At 38.9% G+C, this 19,525-nt stretch overlaps 1 protein-coding gene across 2 annotated transcripts; it reads right to left on the minus strand.

Annotated features, from left to right (window-relative positions):
• Positions 1 to 226: 226 nt before the first annotated feature.
• Positions 227 to 3,654, minus strand: LOC115697872 (uncharacterized). 2 transcript variants are annotated; one of them, XM_030625034.2, is made up of 10 exons: positions 3,476 to 3,654; positions 3,104 to 3,327; positions 2,782 to 2,890; positions 2,261 to 2,606; positions 2,021 to 2,090; positions 1,848 to 1,915; positions 1,427 to 1,542; positions 1,222 to 1,328; positions 994 to 1,130; positions 227 to 772 (listed from the first exon to the last, which is right to left on the minus strand). In XM_030625034.2, the coding sequence occupies exons 1-10, from the start codon at positions 3,554 to 3,556 to the stop codon at positions 540 to 542; spliced, it is 1,491 nt and encodes a 496-aa protein (XP_030480894.1). In that variant the 5' UTR covers positions 3,557 to 3,654; the 3' UTR covers positions 227 to 539. The 2 variants fall into 2 exon arrangements, with proteins under 2 accessions (XP_030480894.1, XP_030480895.1); XM_030625035.2 differs by having other exon boundaries at positions 3,104 to 3,320; positions 3,476 to 3,623.
• Positions 3,655 to 19,525: the final 15,871 nt, after the last annotated feature.

Here is a 19,525-nt window from a genome sequence, read left to right on the forward strand (position 1 = left end):
TTTCAAACATGGTGGAATGGGATTAGAGAAAAGCACGCTGGGATTAAGGTTTAGGATTCTGTGTTGGCTTTGATACCAAGTCAACAAAGAGGGTAATTTATGTATATTATTTCTCATAAAAATGCATGTATTTAGCATGTACAAGAATCCCTTAAAAGAGAAATAAAATCAATATAATGTCACAATAAATAATACTAAAAATAGAATGATATTCCTACAGATATGATTTAACAAAAATTAAAAAATATAAATTCCACTTTGAATTTATCATTATAATTTACACTGAACAAAGATCGAAGCTATCTAGATGAATATATTTGAATAAGTAAAATGTTGCACTGATGACTTACAAGTGTAATAAAAATAAAAAAATCCTTCAAATCCTATCACAGGCTTCACAGCACGCATTGTCAAAATTTTCATGAATAGCTTCTTTACGCTTCATGTAGACTAATTATAAGCACCTTTCCATATTCACTTTACCACTTTCTTCTCTTTCCCTACTTTTTAATACATTAATCAAAGTAAAAACGCTCTTTCTAAGAGTTCTCACCTTGGTACCTTGCCGCTCTCCCACTCCTCCCAACAATATAAGGTTCCGGCAATGCATTTTCGTTGTGTATCTCTAAACCTTGATATGATCGACCTGCCAGAAACTCTGCACCAGATTTTGCTGTTCGCTTGGCTAGAGAATTTGGATTATCACGCAATTGTAGAGCCTGCGCTGTCAAATGTGCTAAAGCAAGACCTCCTTTGTCTTCATCATTATTCTCTGTTTATGTAACAATTCAAATGAAGGGTGGTATTGTTTTAAATTTGGTCCGTAATGTTAAAACAAGAAATATGGGTGAGCATTTTTAAAAAAATTCTTGCACCTTCAAGATAGACAATCACTTTAAATTTGTCTTTATATATTCAGATAAATTATGAGGACAAGAACCCCTTCGCCACACACTCATCACAGGCTTTAAAAGCAAATAGGAGGGTTGGTACCTTGTGAATCAAAATCTTCTACATAACCACCTCGCAGAAAGGAAAAGCGTGCCTCTTTTGAGTGGTTCTGTGACTCTGTATGTGATGAATTGATCAAATCCTGGAATTGCATTACATATTCTCCTGTCCATTGTCCCCTAGGAGAGTAACGGTGCACTTTAATCAATTGGGATTGAACTCTTTTGACATTATCAAGGCTACAACAGATAATTTGCAATAAATTAATACCTGTTGAAAGCTAACATGGCTTCAAATGGAGTAATAACTGGAGCTAAATACTCTTTGCTATCCAAAAGAGCTGTTTGGGCACAAGACACATAAATAAAGACATCGCACTGCAACAGTCATGTATGGAGATATGTTATTAAAAGAATTATAAACTTCTCCCAAAAGAAAAGACTACAGTTTACCAGTTTGCATGTACAAAACTTACCTCTGGAAAGTTGGCAAGTTTCGCAGGGTTCGGTTTTCCCATAACAAGCGTATAAGCTTTTTTCCCTGCTGCCGCAATCAAATCTTTCATTTGGTTAATCATGTGCAAGTAACCAGCTGCATTGTTTAAAAGAAATCAGTACTTATTACAAAGTCAAATCAAACCATCATATTTTCCACCTTATCTGTATAAAATTTACAACCAACCATAGGATTTAAACATAAGACTGCTATCAATAAACCAGTGAACAAAGCAAGATCCCCCCCCCCCCGGCTCTTTGAAGCATTAAAATTCCAAAACCATCCACAATATTTACTAAGCAAGCTCATCAAGGTAGAAAAAAAAAACAAATGAGAGCAATAACCCCACTCATAAATGCGAAGAAGAGAAAATAAAAGGAAAACAAATTGAGAGAGCATACCAACACCAAGTGTGCCTACCAGAATACCAACAATGTTAGCATCCTTTGCTTTCTCCACAAGGTAGTATCTGCACTAGATTAACAATATCCGTACATCATGCCGCAAGCAGGTTAGAAAAATTTAGATAGAAGGATGTGCAAAAGAAGCCAAATGATCATATAGGTGATGATACCTGCGCTTAAGAATTCTTTTCTGTTGAGATAAGTCTGTCACCATGCAATTATCGGTTGCATCATATCTGACTACCAACATTACAAAATAAAAAGAAATCAACTTAGAGAAGGTTTATTTAAGGAGAAACACACACACACACTCCTAATGCAAAGAGTTTCATTTATGATATCTGGAATACAAAAATATTACAAAGATAAATCTATAATAAAATACATGAAAGACAAAGTAACTTATGTACTTATTTCACAGCCATTATATGTAAGCACAACATTTGCAAATGCTGAATTGTCAGAGCCAATCCAAAACAGCAAGTAGTCCTCCATTTTTCGCTCTGCACGTAATCCCCAGTGCAAACCTCCGATCACGTATCTGTTACTAGCGACCACCCCAAAACTTTTATTATCTGTCAATTCCTCAGCTGGTAGCACTCCATGATTGCATAGGTTTAGATTATCAGATGGTGAGATTTCTGAACACAAAATGTCTGCAAATTGGATTTCTAACTGGGATCTAGAATCACAAGCTTCCATCACTTCTTCTTTGATGTTCCGTATCAAATGTGCATATTCCAGCCCAAATAGGACCTACACTTGCAAGGAAAAAATTGTGAACACAATTCTTTCCAAAAAAAAAAACACTACAGTACATCTCGATAACACTAACGCTGTTGTTTCAGCTAGTACATCTAGCATATATAGAATTCACATTACACATTAAAGAAAATAAATCCCAATTTAAAGTCATCAATCAAAAACATACCAAAACACGCTTGTTATTGGTTGTAGCTTGATCTGTGAGATTCTTAACGCAATCTGACACACTCATGGGAGCTTTGCCAAAGACGAAAAAGGCTGGAAGCTTAGTGGTCCTGCCAAAAACATTTACGAAGACAAATTGTTACCATGCTTTTTAATTTTTTTTTTTTTTTTTTTGAAATTGATACCTTTCCAAAAACAAAAAATGTAAAACGATAATGTAGATGAAAATAGTTTCAATTATACTAATGCTATAGAATATTCTTCCCATACGCAATAAAAATCTTAAGGTAAAAGCTTTAGAGAAGATCTGGATAAGTACTCACGGGCTGAGACACGCATGGCCATAATGCACGACGCAATCAGCTCCGATGTGGGAAGCTCCGACCTCGTCAACACAGCAGCTACCGTACGCCGTGTCCGCCATGACAAACATAGAAACATCTTTAAAGTCGTTATTTCGTTCGGTTTCCGATTCACTTAGCCACCGAAGCTTGTCCTTTAGAGACTTCACAACTCTTACTGAGTCCTTCAAGAGCTCGTCTGGAAACTGAGAATAATCAATATTTAGAATGAATTAATTCATTATTCTCTTCATGAACCAGATTAAACCCTCGAAAAACCCTTTCTTCGGCAGCTCTCGAACAAAATAAAACATTATTGCTCATTAAACACCAAAAGAGAGAGAGAGTAATCACCTGCAAAGCCACCTTAGTGAAGTTTCCACTGCGTATGAAGTCGACCGTACGGGAAATTTCGTATATTGATTCGAACTCCATGGCGGAAGCTTACAAGGTCTCTGAAATCTCGACAGTTCGACTCGGGAAGAGGAGTAGATCAAAAATTTGGGCCAATAAAGTATTGGGGATTTTTTATATTTTAGGGTAATGACATTTTGGACCCTGTGTTTTGTAAAAATTACAGATTGGACCTTGTGTTTTGTTAAATGACAAAATGGACCTTATATTTTCTAAAATAGTAAAAATAGGACCCTGAGCTTAATTTTTAACAACTCTTTTTTTTAATACAACCAACTTGAAGACAATGCTTAATACGAACATATACAAAAAATGTAAACAATTTTGTCATAGCACTTTTAGATCGGATTATAATTAAACTTTATTTTGACAAAAAATCAATGCAGGGTCCTATTTGTACTATTTTAGAAAATACAGGATCAATTTTGTTATTTAACAAAACACAGGGTCCAATTAGTAACTTTTGCAAAACAGAGGGTCCAAAATGGTATTTACCCTATATTTTATGTTATTAGATAGTTATACATGTGACTCAATTAGAAAGAGAGTGTAAAAGAGAGTTTGCTTAGCACTCTTCTTATATTAATTTATTTTTTTTCTTTTATTATTAATTTATATATATATATATAACAAATATGAAATAAAATAATTTAAAGAATGAGACAATAAAAAATAAAAATAAATAAATAAATAAATAAAAAAACTGATGTAAAATTTATTAAAAAAAAAAAGTTAGTGTTTTTTATTTTAATAACATAAAATATATATTTATTATAAAAGAAGATGCAGAATAGTATATATTATTTAATAAAAAAATATGAGAAATTAATAAAATAGCCTAAAAAAAATAAACAAGTAAATGAGAGAACATATTTTAATTATTAATGAAAAATAAAAAGGGTATAATTGTAAAAAAAAAGGAGGTAAGCAAAAGTGACGTGACAATGAATTAATAATTATTTATGAAAATAACAAAAATAATTTTAATTATTACAAATAACATTAGTAATACCAAAATAAAAATAATGCACTTAGTATTATTTTATTGCATTATTAATTCATTGTCACGTCACTTTTGCTGACCTCCTTTTTTTTTCCTTTACTCTTTTGTTTTCCTTTTTGTTTTTTTAACACCTAATTATCTCTCTTTCTTTTAATAAAAATCATAAAATCTTTTCATTAATAAATTCGTTCAAAACAATAGAACGCACTTCATAAGAACAGTCCTCCAACTAAAACACACGACCTGTAGAGAAACAAGAGTCTCTTGCCAAGCAATGAGCCAACTTATTTGCCGATCGTTTTACAAAACACAAATTGTGAAGGCATAAATTACCGCTCTGAATCGCTTGGACACACACCAAGCTATCTGTTTCCAACATGACTCTATCCCACGAATGAGTTGTAATCCAACTCAATGCTTCTTTAATACCTATTATCTCAGCAATTTTGGGTTGAACACATCCAATCTTTCCCTTCTTGAATGCTTCTACTATAGCACCATGATGATTCTGAGCTACACAACCCATGCCAAAAGACAAGACTCGAACCAGAAAAAACTAAAAGGAAACGACTAAAAAACAATGTCAAAAGGCAAGACTAAAGAACCATGTCAATAGACAAGACTAATGGAAAAACTAAATTAGTTTCAACTCATAAACATGATCACAACATTAAAATTAATTAAGGAAACTCCTTATAATTCTAACCTCATAAAAATATTAATTGGAATTAAACTAATAATAGTAAATTAATAAATGAAAATAAAAATATCAAACAGAAGACGACTCTTGAACCCCACAGAAGAAGACGTTGATGTGGGAATGAGAAAAACTTTGGCATCAATCAAGAAGATCAATACAATAGTCTTCTCCTTCAAACACCATAGTCATTCAAATACTAGCAACCTGTTAATTAATTGTTGAGAATGATGAAGTCAAAGATTTTAACACCAAATTATCTCTTTTTTCCTTTTTTAATATTTATTTTTATCATTTTTTCAAACTACAATATTATTTTTAAATGTCATCATTTTAAAATGTGTAAACCATATATTCAAAATTAAAAATAACTTTTTAGCTTTTTTCCTAATAAATCTTTTAGTTTCTTTTTTAAATGTTGTTAATAAAAAAAGAGAATCATCTCATATAATATATTTTTTAACTTTTTCTTTTTTTATTTTTACAATTTAAATTGTTCCGGTAGTTGCTATGTAAATTTAATTTGTAATTTAAGTTGCTCTATTAATTGCTATGTGAGTTGGTAAATAGATTTCCGTAAAAATACAAAAAAAAAATTACTTTAAAATATAAAAATAAAAAAATCCCTTAAAAATATACTTAAAAATTATTAAAGTGAGAGAATGTGTGAATGGCTCACTATTTGAGCTTTTTACTAATAATAATAATAATAAGAATTATTTGCGGCATAACCCCCTTAAGTGGTCAGGTTTTTGCAAGTAACCCCCAATTCTAAAATTTTAGTGGTAAAACCCCTTAAACCCATATTCTGTTAGCACTTAAACCTTTTCATCCATTTTTAGGTGTTAAGTGTTGGGCATTGTGCCCTAAAAAAAACTCTATTTCAATGTAATCTTTATCATTAATTATCAATAAAGAGAGAGAAGTATTTTCATCACTTATTTAGTGTGTCATTTGGTTCATGTTATCATTTATGTTTATTTGATTTATAAATTCATCCAAACCCTTATCACATTGATATTCTTGTTTATTGTGTCGTCAGCACAGTGGAAAGTAATCAAGATTGTGTGATTAAATGTATTCCTAGATTTATCAATACACAGGGTTTAACTGATATGATAATCTACAACATAATTTACTTGCATCTTGGATAAGTGTTATGTCCTTTACAGGGCATTGGTTAAAGTAAAGCTTGGGTTGGATGCATGGAGTATGCATTGGAAGGGACCGATATTGAACTTGGATTAGATATGATAAATTTACCGTAATATATATTCAATTCAGTATCACCTAGTTGATCCTAGATCAAATGATCTTAATCCTGACATGGTTAGGTTCGATCTCAAGAGTATTATTCATGTTCTTTGATTTGTTAGTTAAGCCTACTTTTTGGTTAGGGTGATACGTACATTTTCGGAACATGGTAGTGCAATTGAGTGGGAGCGCTAATCATAGATATGAAATCTATAGCTTCTATCTGGACATAGAAGTAAAATGATGATTTCTTTCGAGCTTGGCTAAACTGATATAAATGGTTGAGTACTCATTTTCAGTGGTTATGTTAGTTCACTGAAATATCATTTATAGGTGGCTAAGTGTTTTAAGGATAAAATATATTGAAGGGTGTAACGGTAAATTAATCACTATGCAATGTAAATCATCTATGGAGGATCATTGATTATTTTGATTATAACAATGGATAACTAATAGCGTATCTATATCGTGGAACATATAGAGCGTCCTATATAACTGAGAGTGTAATTCCAAGTTCTATGGTGGATGCAATGAGGAATTAATAAGTTAGTCGATTTACTTGGTAAATTTTAGATCTGCTTATTGGAAGCTCTGATACATAGGCCTATGGTCCCCATACTAGTTGAGACAATACTGCTTGTGAAACAAATTCGAATATATATTGTTGCCCTTAATTTTGTCCAAAATACGTGGATCAACGGGACTGTGACACGTGGATTGAAGGAGTAAGACTTTAAGATAATTCAACTAAGTCTTATTAATGAAAAGGATCAGCAATAAACATGCCTCCCGGAGAAGGTATGAGGGATTCACATGCTCCCGGAGGGCAAGGCTATAACAAAGCACCTCCAGGAGGTATCAACTCCTATCTGAACAGTCACCTCGCATTTAATGCCGCATGGGAGAAGGCGTATTGGAATTGCCATAAGTATTAAAGTCTGATGGCGTAACCCTCCTTCTGCAGCTATTACACTATGATTAATGAGCTTAGTGACGGCTACTTTATGAGAAATCACATCAGTCAAGAGAGGATAATGGATTACATCCACCTAACCCCTAAAAACCTAGGGATTAGACCATGCATGTCTTATGATACACTCGTTGGGAATGAGTGCCTCTACTGAATAATACAGAAAGACATGTACCTCGGTTCTAGGGATCACCCCACAGAAACACTATAAATACCCCCCAAACTCATTAAGGCAGGGGTCAAGAATTCTGGGTTTCATAAGAACCAAGGAGAAAAACCACCAAGAACATTCTCTGTAATAAATACTCTCATAAATAACAAAGACTCGTGGACTAAGGCTCATTAATGCCCCAACGACGTAAAAATCTCGTGCATTAACTTCTTACAGCTTTCTTATATATTATTATTATATTGGTTGCCGAAAACCTCGGTCAACATTTTGGTGCTTTCATTGAGAGCTGAAGGAAGCATCTGCAAGTAGACAGTAATATTACAAAACAACAATGGTGGAGACTCGCAACACGCGTCAACCCCGTCCTTCTCAAGACGCCCAAGATCCCGACGATGAGGAGGTGGCCTCAAGAGTGAACGTGGGCTCTGAGGAAGGAGAAGGAACCCACGACGATGAATATGAAGGAAACTTCGATGAGTACGACGCCTATGACGAAGGCAGTTACACAGAACTAGTACTCCTGAGACAAAAGGCTGCTGATCACGAAGCTGAAATCACAGGCCAAAAAGAACATAACAAAAAGATGCAAGAGGGTATGCTTGCCATGCAAAAAGCCATGGAGGCAGCAGGAATCCACGTGCCTCATAAAGCCATCCCTGCCGGACTTGGAGAAACACCAGGAGAGTCCTCGCCAAGTGCCCAAAAACAGAAGTCTAGGGAACCTATCCCTATAAGGTATCCCTCTGAAGGGAACCTGCAGAAAAACCCTACTTCCACTCCTGGGAAAAAGAAAAAGGTGCAGGATCCGCGAAAGGTCCGCTCAGATTTCCCGAAAGGGAAAGGTCCGCAGAGGGGCAAACTCCAAAAAGGGAGTCTTGGCCCTCAGGATCGAGAGGACCGAAAGAGCGTTTCTGTGCACCAGGAACCCAGAGGGAGAGGAAGAAGGGGCTAGAAATACCCTCCCGTCGATTTGAGACATCAGATTAATGGAAAACACGGTGACCTCCGGGATCACCTAGACCAAAAGAAACACGCGCCTGCAGTCTCCACGGGAACGCTAAATGAAGGAATCATGGCTGAGCTTGCCATACTCCGGAAAGACATTGCTTGGGTCTCCCGGAGACAAAAAGGTGATGACTCTGAATCTGACTGTGAAGACCGGGAGCCGTGTGCCAGGCACATCCTGGAGGCGGAGCTCCCCAAAAATTTTAAGATGCCCGAAATGGAAGCTTATACAGGGAACTCGGACCCTAGTGATCACTTGTCGCGGTTCAACCGGGTAATGACAGTCATGAGAGTCAGCAATGACGCCAAATTTTTATGGTTCCCGCTAATACTAAGCGGATCTGCGGAAGAATGGTTCAAGAAACTAGAACCAGGATCCGTAGACTGCTGGAATAAGCTGCAAACCAGCTTCCGAAGACAATTTGTCGCCGCAAGGAAAGTTAATCTGGAGGTCAGCGCCTTAACTAACATCAAGCAGCTACCTACGAAAATATTGAAGAATTTCATAAAGAGGTTTAAGGAAGAAGCCTCAAAGACCAAGAAAGTTGATGACGGGCAGCATCTTGCTCTTCTTCAAGCAGGGATCCGTTCTGGTACTCCGTTCTGGAACGAGTTACAGCAAGAAGGAGCCTCCAACCTTCAAGATTTCCAGAAAAGAGTCCAAAAATACATCAACCTAGAAGAGGCCCAAATAGTGGCCTATGGGGGATACTACCCTACCGGGATAGCAGGGTATGTACCCGAAGCTCAGCTCCCGGGAACTTTACCAGCAGCTGCTCCACCGATGAGCGGCATACAATTTTCTTCTACCCCAGGGTATAATCAGAATCAGGGATTGGCCCCTACATCTTCTCATTATGGAAATCCTTCTGGGTTAAGCGCGCAAGTCTTGTCTCACTCCGCTCCTACGTGAGCTTAGCAGGACCTTCTCAAGGCTCTCGGAGTAAGAGGTCCTCAAAGGGCAGCAACCGGAGGGAGGATAAGCGAAAGAAAAGGGGGTAGACCCCCCAGTACACCCAGTACACGGAGCTAACGGACTCCGAGGAGCGTGTGTATTTCGCTACTAGGCAAAATACGCACTACCGGAGACCACCTCCTCTGTACAGGGGATAGCTCCCGGAGGGATCCCAACAAAAGATGCGAGTACCACAACGATATTGGACATAGCACCAATGAATGCAAAAACCTCAAGGACGAGATCGAAAACTTGATTCGATTGGGTCATCTTTACGAATGGATCAAGAACCTGTTGCCTCATCTCAACCCGGTTCAGGCAGCAGGACCTTTGCCCCAAGGAGCACTAGGGGGTGCAACTGGAGCATTAGCACCAATCGCTCCCCCAGGAGAAACTCAACAAAGTCTTAGCCTGCCACCAAGACCCAACGGGAGAGTAGCTATGATCTCTGGAGGACCCCATGTCGGAGGAACTACTCGAAAGGAGCTGAAACGTTACGCAGGGGTCGTAAAATACAGTGAGGTTTGGGAAGTTACTCAACTCCCGGCTCAAAGGCCTCGACTAATTGATCAACCCATTACGTTCACAGAAGAAGACGCTAAGACAGTGCGCTTTCCTCACCATGACCCTCTGGTCATAGAGACTCCCATTGCCAACAAGATTGTGGCCAAAATCCTAATTGACAATGGGAGTTCTGTGAATTTATTATTTAAAGAAGCCTTCACGGCAATAGGCCTCATGGACCGGGACCTCTCACCAAGCGGTTCCCAACGCACAGAGTTCAATGGAACAACACTTATCCCAATGGGAAAAGTGAGGCTCCCAGTCACTTTGTGCCCAGACACACCCCAAAGCACCTTTACGTACTGCACATTTGTGGTGGTGGACTGCCCAACGGCTTACAACGCAATCCTCGGCCGACCGGCCTTGGTGGATTTTGGTGCAGTCACGTCGATTAGGCACTTGTGTCTAAAATTCCCTACTCAGGAGGTTGGGATAGGAACCGTGAGAGGAAACTAGGGGGAGGCCAGGTAGTGTTACAACGTTGCTGCCCACCTACTCGTTCTAATGGTCCGTGAAATTATTGAGCCAGGAATGGCGGAAGAAGATGAGTTGGATCCCCGTGTGGGATCCAAAAAAATTGTAGAACCTATGGAGGATGTCGAGGAAGTATCAGTGTGTGACCTCGACCCCGCCAAGGTCCTCCGGCTAGGAAAAAGTATAGAGCCGGAGGAAAAAGAAAAAATAATTAAGACACTAAGGGCTGCCACGGATGTTTTTGCGTGGTGTCAAGAGGACATGACATAAGCCCCCACGTCATACCCACGTCCTTAACGTCAACTCGGACATGCCACCGGTCCAACAGAAAAGACGCCCCTTCAACTCGGTAAAGGCAGAAGCCCTAGAGAAAGAGGTGGACAAATTACTAACCAGTGGCATGATCCGAGACGTGTATTACCCAGAATGGCTGGCTAATCCGGTGCTGGTACCAAAACCAAACGGGACATGGCGGGTTTGTATAGATTTTACCGATCTAAACAAAGCCAGCCCAAAAGACTATTTTCCCTTGCCATGAATCGACCAAATGGTGGATGCCACCTCCGCATTCAAGCTATTGTCCTTCATGGACGCATACGCCGGCTACAACCAGATCAAGATGCACATCGCGGATCAAGAGTGCACTAGCTTCAAGACCGATAAGGGGGTATACTGCTACCTGGTCATGCCTTTTGGGCTAAAGAACGCTGGTGCAACTTATCAGAGAATGGTGAACCGGATGTTTAAAGGCCTGCTGGGACGAAACATGGAGGTATAGGTGGATGACATGTTAGTCAAGTCAAAGGCACACGCAAGTCATGTGGATGACCTAGAAGAATGCTTCGAAGTGGTCCAGAGATACAGAATGAAACTTAACCCAAAGAAGTGCACTTTTGGGGTCAAATCGGGAAATTTTTTGGGCTTCATTGTCAGTCAGCGGGGGATAGAGGCAAACCTAGAGAAAATCGAAGCTCTCCTAAGCATGCCTTCCCCCAAGAAACACAAAGATGTGCAGAGCTTAATCGGAAAGGTGGCTGCCCTGAGCCATTTTATCTCCCGATCCACAGACAAGTGCATTCCCTTCTTCAACATTTTGAAAAAATGCCAGAAATTTGAATGTTTCAACGAGTGCGAGGAGGCATTCAAAAAACTAAAGGAGCACATGGCTAAACCTCTAATCCTATCGAAACTCGTTCTCAGAGAGGACTTGTTCCTATACTTGGCTGTCTCCCAGAATGCAGTTAGTGCGGCCTTAGTATCCCGTGTACTATGTCAGCAAGCGCATGATAGGGGCGGAGACACGATACCCGGTAATCGAGAAACTAGTTTTTTGCCTTCTAATGGCCTCGAGAAAGCTGAGACCTTATTTCCAAGCTCACCCAATCAAAATATTAACCAACCACCTGCTCCGACAAGTCTTACAAAAACCAGAGGCGTCTGGGAGACTTCTCAAATGGGCCATGGAGCTAAGCCAATTTGATCTGCACTACATCCCCCGCACTTCCATAAAAGGGCAGGCGCTAGCAGACTTCATCACGGAGTGCCACGAAGCAGAGGCTAACGCGAACATACCCACATCGTGAGCCCCGACATGGAAAGTGTTTGTGGATGGCCCCTCCAACAAAAATGGGTTCGGAGCGGGAGTTGCAATGATATCCCCAAACGGACTTCGACTTCAGGTAGCCCTACGGTTTGAATTCACAGCTTCTAACAATGAGGCTGAATACGAAGCCCTGATAGCAGGACTAGGATTGGAAAAAATCGTGGGGGCCAAAAGAGTAGAAGTCTACAGCGATTCGCAACTGGTAGTAAACCAGGTGTCGGGAGAATATCAGACGCGCGGAGAAAAGATGGCTGCATATGTGGCAATATTCCGGGAACTGCTATACAAGTTCACAGACTATAAAGTAGAAAGAATCCCCAAGGAAAAGAACGCTCACGCGGACTGTTTGGCTAAAGTTAGCTTCAGACATTGAAATTCAGAAACTGGGGGTAGTACCTGTGGAACGCCTGGCGGAGCCAAGCATCAAAGTCAAGAATACCATAGTAAAAGTTGAGCAAGAGCCCAGCTGGATGGTTCCCATCATCGAATACATAACGAAAGGCGAGTTACCCCAAGAGAAGGCATTATTCAGAAGGATACAATATCAAGCGCACCGTTATGTGATGATGGACAAAATTCTATATCGAAGAGGACTCAACATGCCGTATTTAAGGTGTGTATCGGACCCTGAAGCTAAGCAAATTATGCTAGAGGTCCATGAGGGGTTCTGTGGAGATCATATAGGAGGCCCAAGTCTCTCAAAGAAAATATTGAGACAAGAGTACTTCTGGCCAACAATGAAAAAAGATTGCATAGACTACGTCCAGAAATGTGATTCGTGCCAAAGGTTCGCGAACATACCTAGAGCTCCTCCCAATGAAATTACCCTGATGACTAGTCCCTGGCCCTTTGCGGTCTAGGAAATAGATCTTATTGGGTCCCTGCCAACAGGAAAGGGAGGAGTAAAGTATGCAATAGTAGCAGTAGACTACTTCACAAAGTGGACGGAGGCTGAGCCAATGAAGACTATAACTACTAAAAAAGTACTAGATTTTGTTATAAAAAACATAGTGTGTCAATACGGCTTGCCTCACAAAATAGTCTCAAACAATGGGAAGCAGTTTGACTACGAAGAATTCACCGACTTCTGCAACCAGCACGGAGTCGTCTCCGCAGTTGCAAGGCCATAAACAAATGGACAAGCAAAAGCGGTCAATAAAATCCTAAAGGTCACCCTTAAGAAAAAGCTGTTAGCCTGCAAAAACAATTGGCCCGAAGAATTGCCAAGAGTGTTATGGGCCTACCGGACAACCCCAAGAACCACGACCGGCCACTCGCCATTTTCGATGGTGTACGGTTGTGAGGCAATGGTTCCGGTGGAAACGTTATTCCCATCCCACAGGAGAACAACTTATGATCCAATAACAAACAAGGCTTTATTACAAGAAGCGTTGGATCAAATTGAGGAACTCCGGGATGAGTCTCAAATACGAATGGCGGCTTATCAAAAGAAGGCGACTAAGTACTTTAACTCTAAGGTTAAAAGTAGAAAATTCACTATTGGTGATATGGTCTTAAGAAGAGTCTTCCCAGCTACTCAAGAACCCGAAGTGGGGGTACTTAAGCCGAATTGGGAAGGACCATATGAAATCGAGGATGAGATCGGCTCCGGGACCTATAAGCTAAAAAGATTGGATGGAACCATGCTGCCTAGGGCCTGGAACGCTAATCATCTCCGGAAGTATTACCAATAGTCAAAAAATATAAACTTAGGCTTTGTTAAGAGAATTTGTACCAAAAAGTGTATGCAACCTCTAAATTTATGAATAAAACTGAGTGCCTTAAAAACAATATTTTCATGCCACTCAGGGAGGTAGTAAGGCATACCACAAGGATAAATGTAAAACAGGCCAAAAGTAAAAGTTTAGCAAAAACAAGCAAGATATGTATCTAAACAAAATATATATATTTAGATGCAAATGTAAAAGACGTCCTGACCCAAAAGCAGGTCCTAAAAAAAACATTAAGGGCCTGGGGACGGGCCTTAAAAATTGTCTCTCTTTAATAGATGATAACTAAAATTGTCTGGAGGAATGGAAAAGAGGCTGTAAATATAAAAAGAAAATAAAAAGAGATAATTATAATGGTGAACTGGTTGGCCTAATCAATGCGGGGAGGAAGACGAGGCCCCCTGCGCTCCTCGAGCAAGGCGTCAAGTCTCTTCTTCTTCTCCCGAAAGCGAACAAGGACTTCCTCAAGCTTGGGATAAAAGTCGAGCTTGATGTTCTGGCCATTTGACTGCCAGGCCATGTAAATGCCATCGTCGAAGCGTTTGACGCAGTGTTTGCAGATGATGGGGTCAGGAGCTCATCTCTTTTGGCCTTCTTTAAGGCTTGATCTTTAAAGTCCCTGAGCTCCTTCACTTCCACGGTTAGATTGGTCGTCGACTGCAAATCCGCTTGGTGCAGATCCTCCATGGATTTTAACTTGGCATTTAGCTCGTCCATAGCTTCCTTGGCTTCCCGCAACTCCCGCTTGGCCTGGGCCACAGCTTTGCCTTGAACCTTCAGCTCCTCCTGGTGCCTCGCCTCCGCCTGAGCCCCCCTCTGCTAGGCCTCCTCCCGGAATGCCCTCCTCTCAACTGACAAGTCCCGCAGACTCTGTTGGGTTTTGTGCCCTAAATAAAACCCATTTCATATAATCAGATTTACTTATTAATAAAGATCAGAAATAACATTTTATGCTGCATGGTTCACATGATTTATTTCATGATTATATATATAATGTATGAATTCCATTTAAGTCCAGAACATATGAATTTGTTAATGATTATAGTGTTGTCAGCATAGTGGAATATAATCTTAATTATATGTTCGAAAGTTTATTCCCTAATTTGTCAGAACACTGGATTTATACTGACATGGTATAATCAGCGATAGGTATTCTTACACCTTGGAAAAGTGTTATGTCCTTTCCAGGACATTGGCAAAGTTTACCAGTATCAGATGTATGGAGTATACATCGGAAGGGACCGATATTGAACTTTGATTAGATACATTAGAATTTACCGTAATATCTATTCAATTCAATATCACCTGTTGATCCTAGATCAAATGATTTTAATCCTGATATGATTAGGTTCAATCTCAAGAGTGTTATTCAAGTTCTTTGATTTGTTAGTTAAGCCTACTTTTGGGTCAGGGTGATACGTACATTTTGGGAACACGGTAGTGCAATTGAGTGGGAGCGCTAACATAAATATGGAATCTATAGCTTCTATCTGGCGAATAGAAAGTAAAGGATGATTTCATTCGAGCTTAACCAAATGAAAAATAAATGGTGGAGTACTCATTTTACTTTGCTGAAATATCATTTATGCAGGGTTAAGTGTTTTAAGGATAAAATACATTGTAGGGTGTTACGGTAATTTAATCCCTTTATAGTGTAAATCATCTATATAGAGGATCATTGATCACATTAGGATTATAACAATGGATAACTAATGACGTATCTATATCGTGGAACATATAAAGCGTTCTATATGACTGAGAGTGCAATTCCAAGTTCTAAGAGTGGATTCAATAAGGAATTAATAAGTTAGGGAATTTACTTGGTGAATTCGGTTTGACTTATTGGAAGCTCGGTTATATAGACCCATGGTCCCCATACTAGTTGAGACCCTACTGCTTGTAAGACTCATTTAATTGATTTTAATTAATCCATTATAATTCTAAAAGTTAGACTATGTCTACTTTATGAATTTTCACTAAGCAAGGGCAAAATTGTAAAGAAAAGAGATTCTAGGTTTATTTATTAATTAAGATACTTTATATGTCTAAATTAATAAATATATTAAATGGCAATATTATTTAATAATTATTTTTAAGTTATTAAATAATTAGAATTGGCATTTAAAAGGTTAAATTGGAAAATTGGCATTTTTGAGAAAATGGGAATGAAAAATAACAAAATGAGAAAGTTGCAATGTGAGGCCCAATTTCCTTATCTGGGCCGCCCACTATACATAGGTTTTTACCATTTTATTTTTTCATTATTTTAATGCCATACAATTCTAACCTAAACCTAGAGGGCATTCTATAAATAGAAAGTGTTGGTTTCAGGAAACTCATGACTTTGCACATTGTTTCCTTCAGAGAAAAGCTTTGCCGCCCCTCTCTCTCTTTTCCTCTCTAAATTTCGAAATTCCCTTGAGTGATAGAGTAGTGCCCACACACATCAAGTGGTACCTCAATCATAGTGTGTAAAATTGTGGAAAATCAACCAAAAGAATGAGAGAAGGAGATCCTGATTCAGATCTTGATAATGCTCTGCTACAGAAAAGAATCAAGGGCTACAGATCTGAATGGAAGGAGTCATAATATTCCGCTGCACCCAATGTAAGGTTTTCTTAAACTCTTATGTGTTTATTTCATTGTTTTAGAATTCATATTAGGATGTTAATAAAACATACTTGGTAGTAAATGTAGATCCTGGTAAAATATTCCAACAGACTCTTCACGACCTCGTCCATGCCACCAAATTCGGACATGACGTACCCATGATCAATCAGGGTCTTTGAGAGGCGACCGGTCTCTGCAGTGATCTAAAAAAAGAAGAAAGAATGAGACCAAGTGCCTTAAGATAAAATATAAGCAAAAAGAGAGGAATGGATTGCAAGAACTTACCGCAGCCAGGGCAGCGCTGATATCCTGAACCTGGTAAACAGAGTTCACTGAGGCATATGCTGCGTATCTCTTGGTCGGGAATTGAGTCAGATGGGAGACAAACTGGCTGGTCATCTCAGAGGCAAAGGGGGCGAGAGTAGGACCGACGAAGCGGTTGAACCAATCCGTCAAGGGATCCATGTTCAGGTCCCAGGGATTTCTGAAGGCATCCTCGCGCAAGGTGTTCTGTTGCTCATCCTGCAAGATCTTCTTTAGGGCTTCCACCTCAGTATGTCCCCGACTGAACTCGTCCAGGGCGTAGTTGTGTTTGGCAATTCACAGTAGTTGCCTCTCCTCGTCTGCGGGAACCGGGGTGAGAACAATGCCATCCGGCACGGTGTACTCCTCCGCTTCCGAAGGAATCCCTGAGTTGGTGCTAACAGCCGGAGTGTCCCTCCTCCTGGACCTCTTGGAAGACTCGGCCTCGACCATCTTCCCCTTCCGCTTACGGTCAAGGGAAGTCGCAATCTTGCACTCCTCCTCCTCGACTTCTCCTTCCTCGTCTATTAAGATGATTGTGCCTAAGGGGGCACTAGAAGACGACCTCCCGGGGGTCACCAGTTGGGATGGAGCCAGAGGTAGAGATGAGTCTGGGCTGTAGCCCTCGGCGAAAGTCACCAGGAGATCTTCCATTGGCTTGGCTGCTACAACAAAGAAATAAACGAAGTGTTAGAATAGCTATAAGAAGGCATGCGCCCAACAGCAAAGCGATAAAGCTAATCCTACCCTGACTCTCTAACTCAGCCCTAGCAAAGTCTTGAACTATAGTGCTAACTTCTGTTGGAAATTATTTTACCAGGATCTAGTTACTATCATGTATGTTGGATTAACAACCTAATATGAATTCTAAAACAATGAAAATAAACACATATAAAGTTAGAAAACCTTACAGTGGGTGCAGCGGAATATTATGACTCCTTCCGTTCAGATCTCTAGCCCTTGATTCCTTTCTGTAGCAGAGCATCACCAAGATCTGAACCTGGATCTTCTTTTCTCCTTCTTTGATGCAGAATTTCCATAGTCTTACATACTATGATTGAGGTACCACTTGATGTGTGTGGGCACTACTCATCTCACAAGGATTTCAAAATTTCTCTCTCTTTTTCTCTCTTGAATTCGTGTGATCTGAAGCATGAAGAGAAGAGAACAAGGGTTGCTATATATAGGGAAAAGGGAGAGCACAACTTTCCAAATAAGCAGTTTCCTCTTTTACTGTGTAATTGATTAACTGCCTTATTTAGTGTGATCCACCACTTTCCTATTATTGCTAGGCTTTGATTAGAAATTACATGGCAATTAAAATTGAAAATAATAATTGGGAAACACACAAAGAGGTGGCCGGCCATAGGGAGAAATGGCCCTCACTTGGATTTTGCAGTTTCCTCAATTTTATTTCTATTTTTCCAAAAATGCCATTTTTCCAATTCTAATCATTTAAATGCCAAAGCTAATTATTTAATAACTAAAATAGATTATTAAATAATATTGTCATTTAAAATAATCATTAATTAGACATACAAAGTCTCTTAATTAATAATTAAACCTAGAAACCCTTTTATTTACAATTTCATCCTTAAAGTGTGAGAATTCACAAATTAGACATAGTCTAACTTTTAGAATTTTAATTGATTAATTAAAATCAATTAACTGAGTCTTACAAGCAGTATGGTCTCAACTAGTATGGAGACCATGAGTCTATATAACCGAGCTTCCAATAAGTCAAACCGAATTTACCAAGTAAATTCCCTAACTTATTAATTCCTCATTGAATCCACACTTAGAACTTGGAATTACACTCTCAGTCATATAGAACGCTCTATATGTTCCACGATATAGACACGTCATTAGTTATCCATTGTTATAACCCTAATGTGATCAATGATCCTCTATATAGATGATTTACACTGAAAAGGCACTACTGTTACCGCTACACCTTCAATGTATTTTATCCTTAAAACACTTAACCCTGTATAAATGATATTTCAGCTAAGTGAAATGAGATCTCCACCATTTATCTTCGTTTGGTTAAGCTCGAAGGAAATCATCCTTTACTTTCTATTTGCCAAATAGAAGCTATAGATTCCATATTTATGTTAGCGCTCCTACTCAATTGCATTACCGTGTTCCCAAAATGTATGTATCACCCTGACCCAAAAGTAGGCTTAACTAACAAATCAAAGAACACGAGTAACACTCTTGAGATTGAACCTAACCATATCAGGATTAAGATCATTTGATCTAGGATCAACTGGTGATATTGAATTGAATAGATATTACGGTAAATTTTAATATATCTAATCAAAGTTCAATATCGGTCCCTTCCGATGTATACTCCATACATTTGATACTGGTAAACTTTGCCAATGTCCTCGAAAGGACATAACACTTTTCCAAGGTGTAAGAATACCTATCGCTGATTATACCATGTCAGTATAAATCCAGTGTTCTGACAAATTAGGGAATAAAATTTTGGACATATAATTAAGATTATATTCCACTATGCTGACAACACTATAATCATTAACACATTCATATGTTCTGGACTTAAAAAGAATTCATACATTATATACATATAATCATGAAATAAATGATGTGAACCATGCAACATAAAATGTTATTTCTGATCTTT

The sequence above is a fragment of the Cannabis sativa genome, chromosome 7 (assembly GCF_029168945.1).
Source record: "Cannabis sativa cultivar Pink pepper isolate KNU-18-1 chromosome 7, ASM2916894v1, whole genome shotgun sequence".
NCBI lineage: Eukaryota > Viridiplantae > Streptophyta > Magnoliopsida > Rosales > Cannabaceae > Cannabis > Cannabis sativa.

Bases quoted from the DNA above. Each gene is read 5' to 3' on its own strand.
- LOC115697872 (XM_030625034.2), bottom strand. From the start codon at position 3,556: ATGGAGTTCGAATCAATATACGAAATTTCCCGTACGGTCGACTTCATA. The intron at 2,891-3,103 runs GTGAGTACTTAT...TGTTTTTGGCAG, and splicing joins GGCCATGCGTGTCTCAGCCC to GACCACTAAGCTTCCAGCCT. The intron at 773-993 runs GTACCAACCCTC...TTACATAAACAG, and splicing joins AGAAGATTTTGATTCACAAG to AGAATAATGATGAAGACAAA.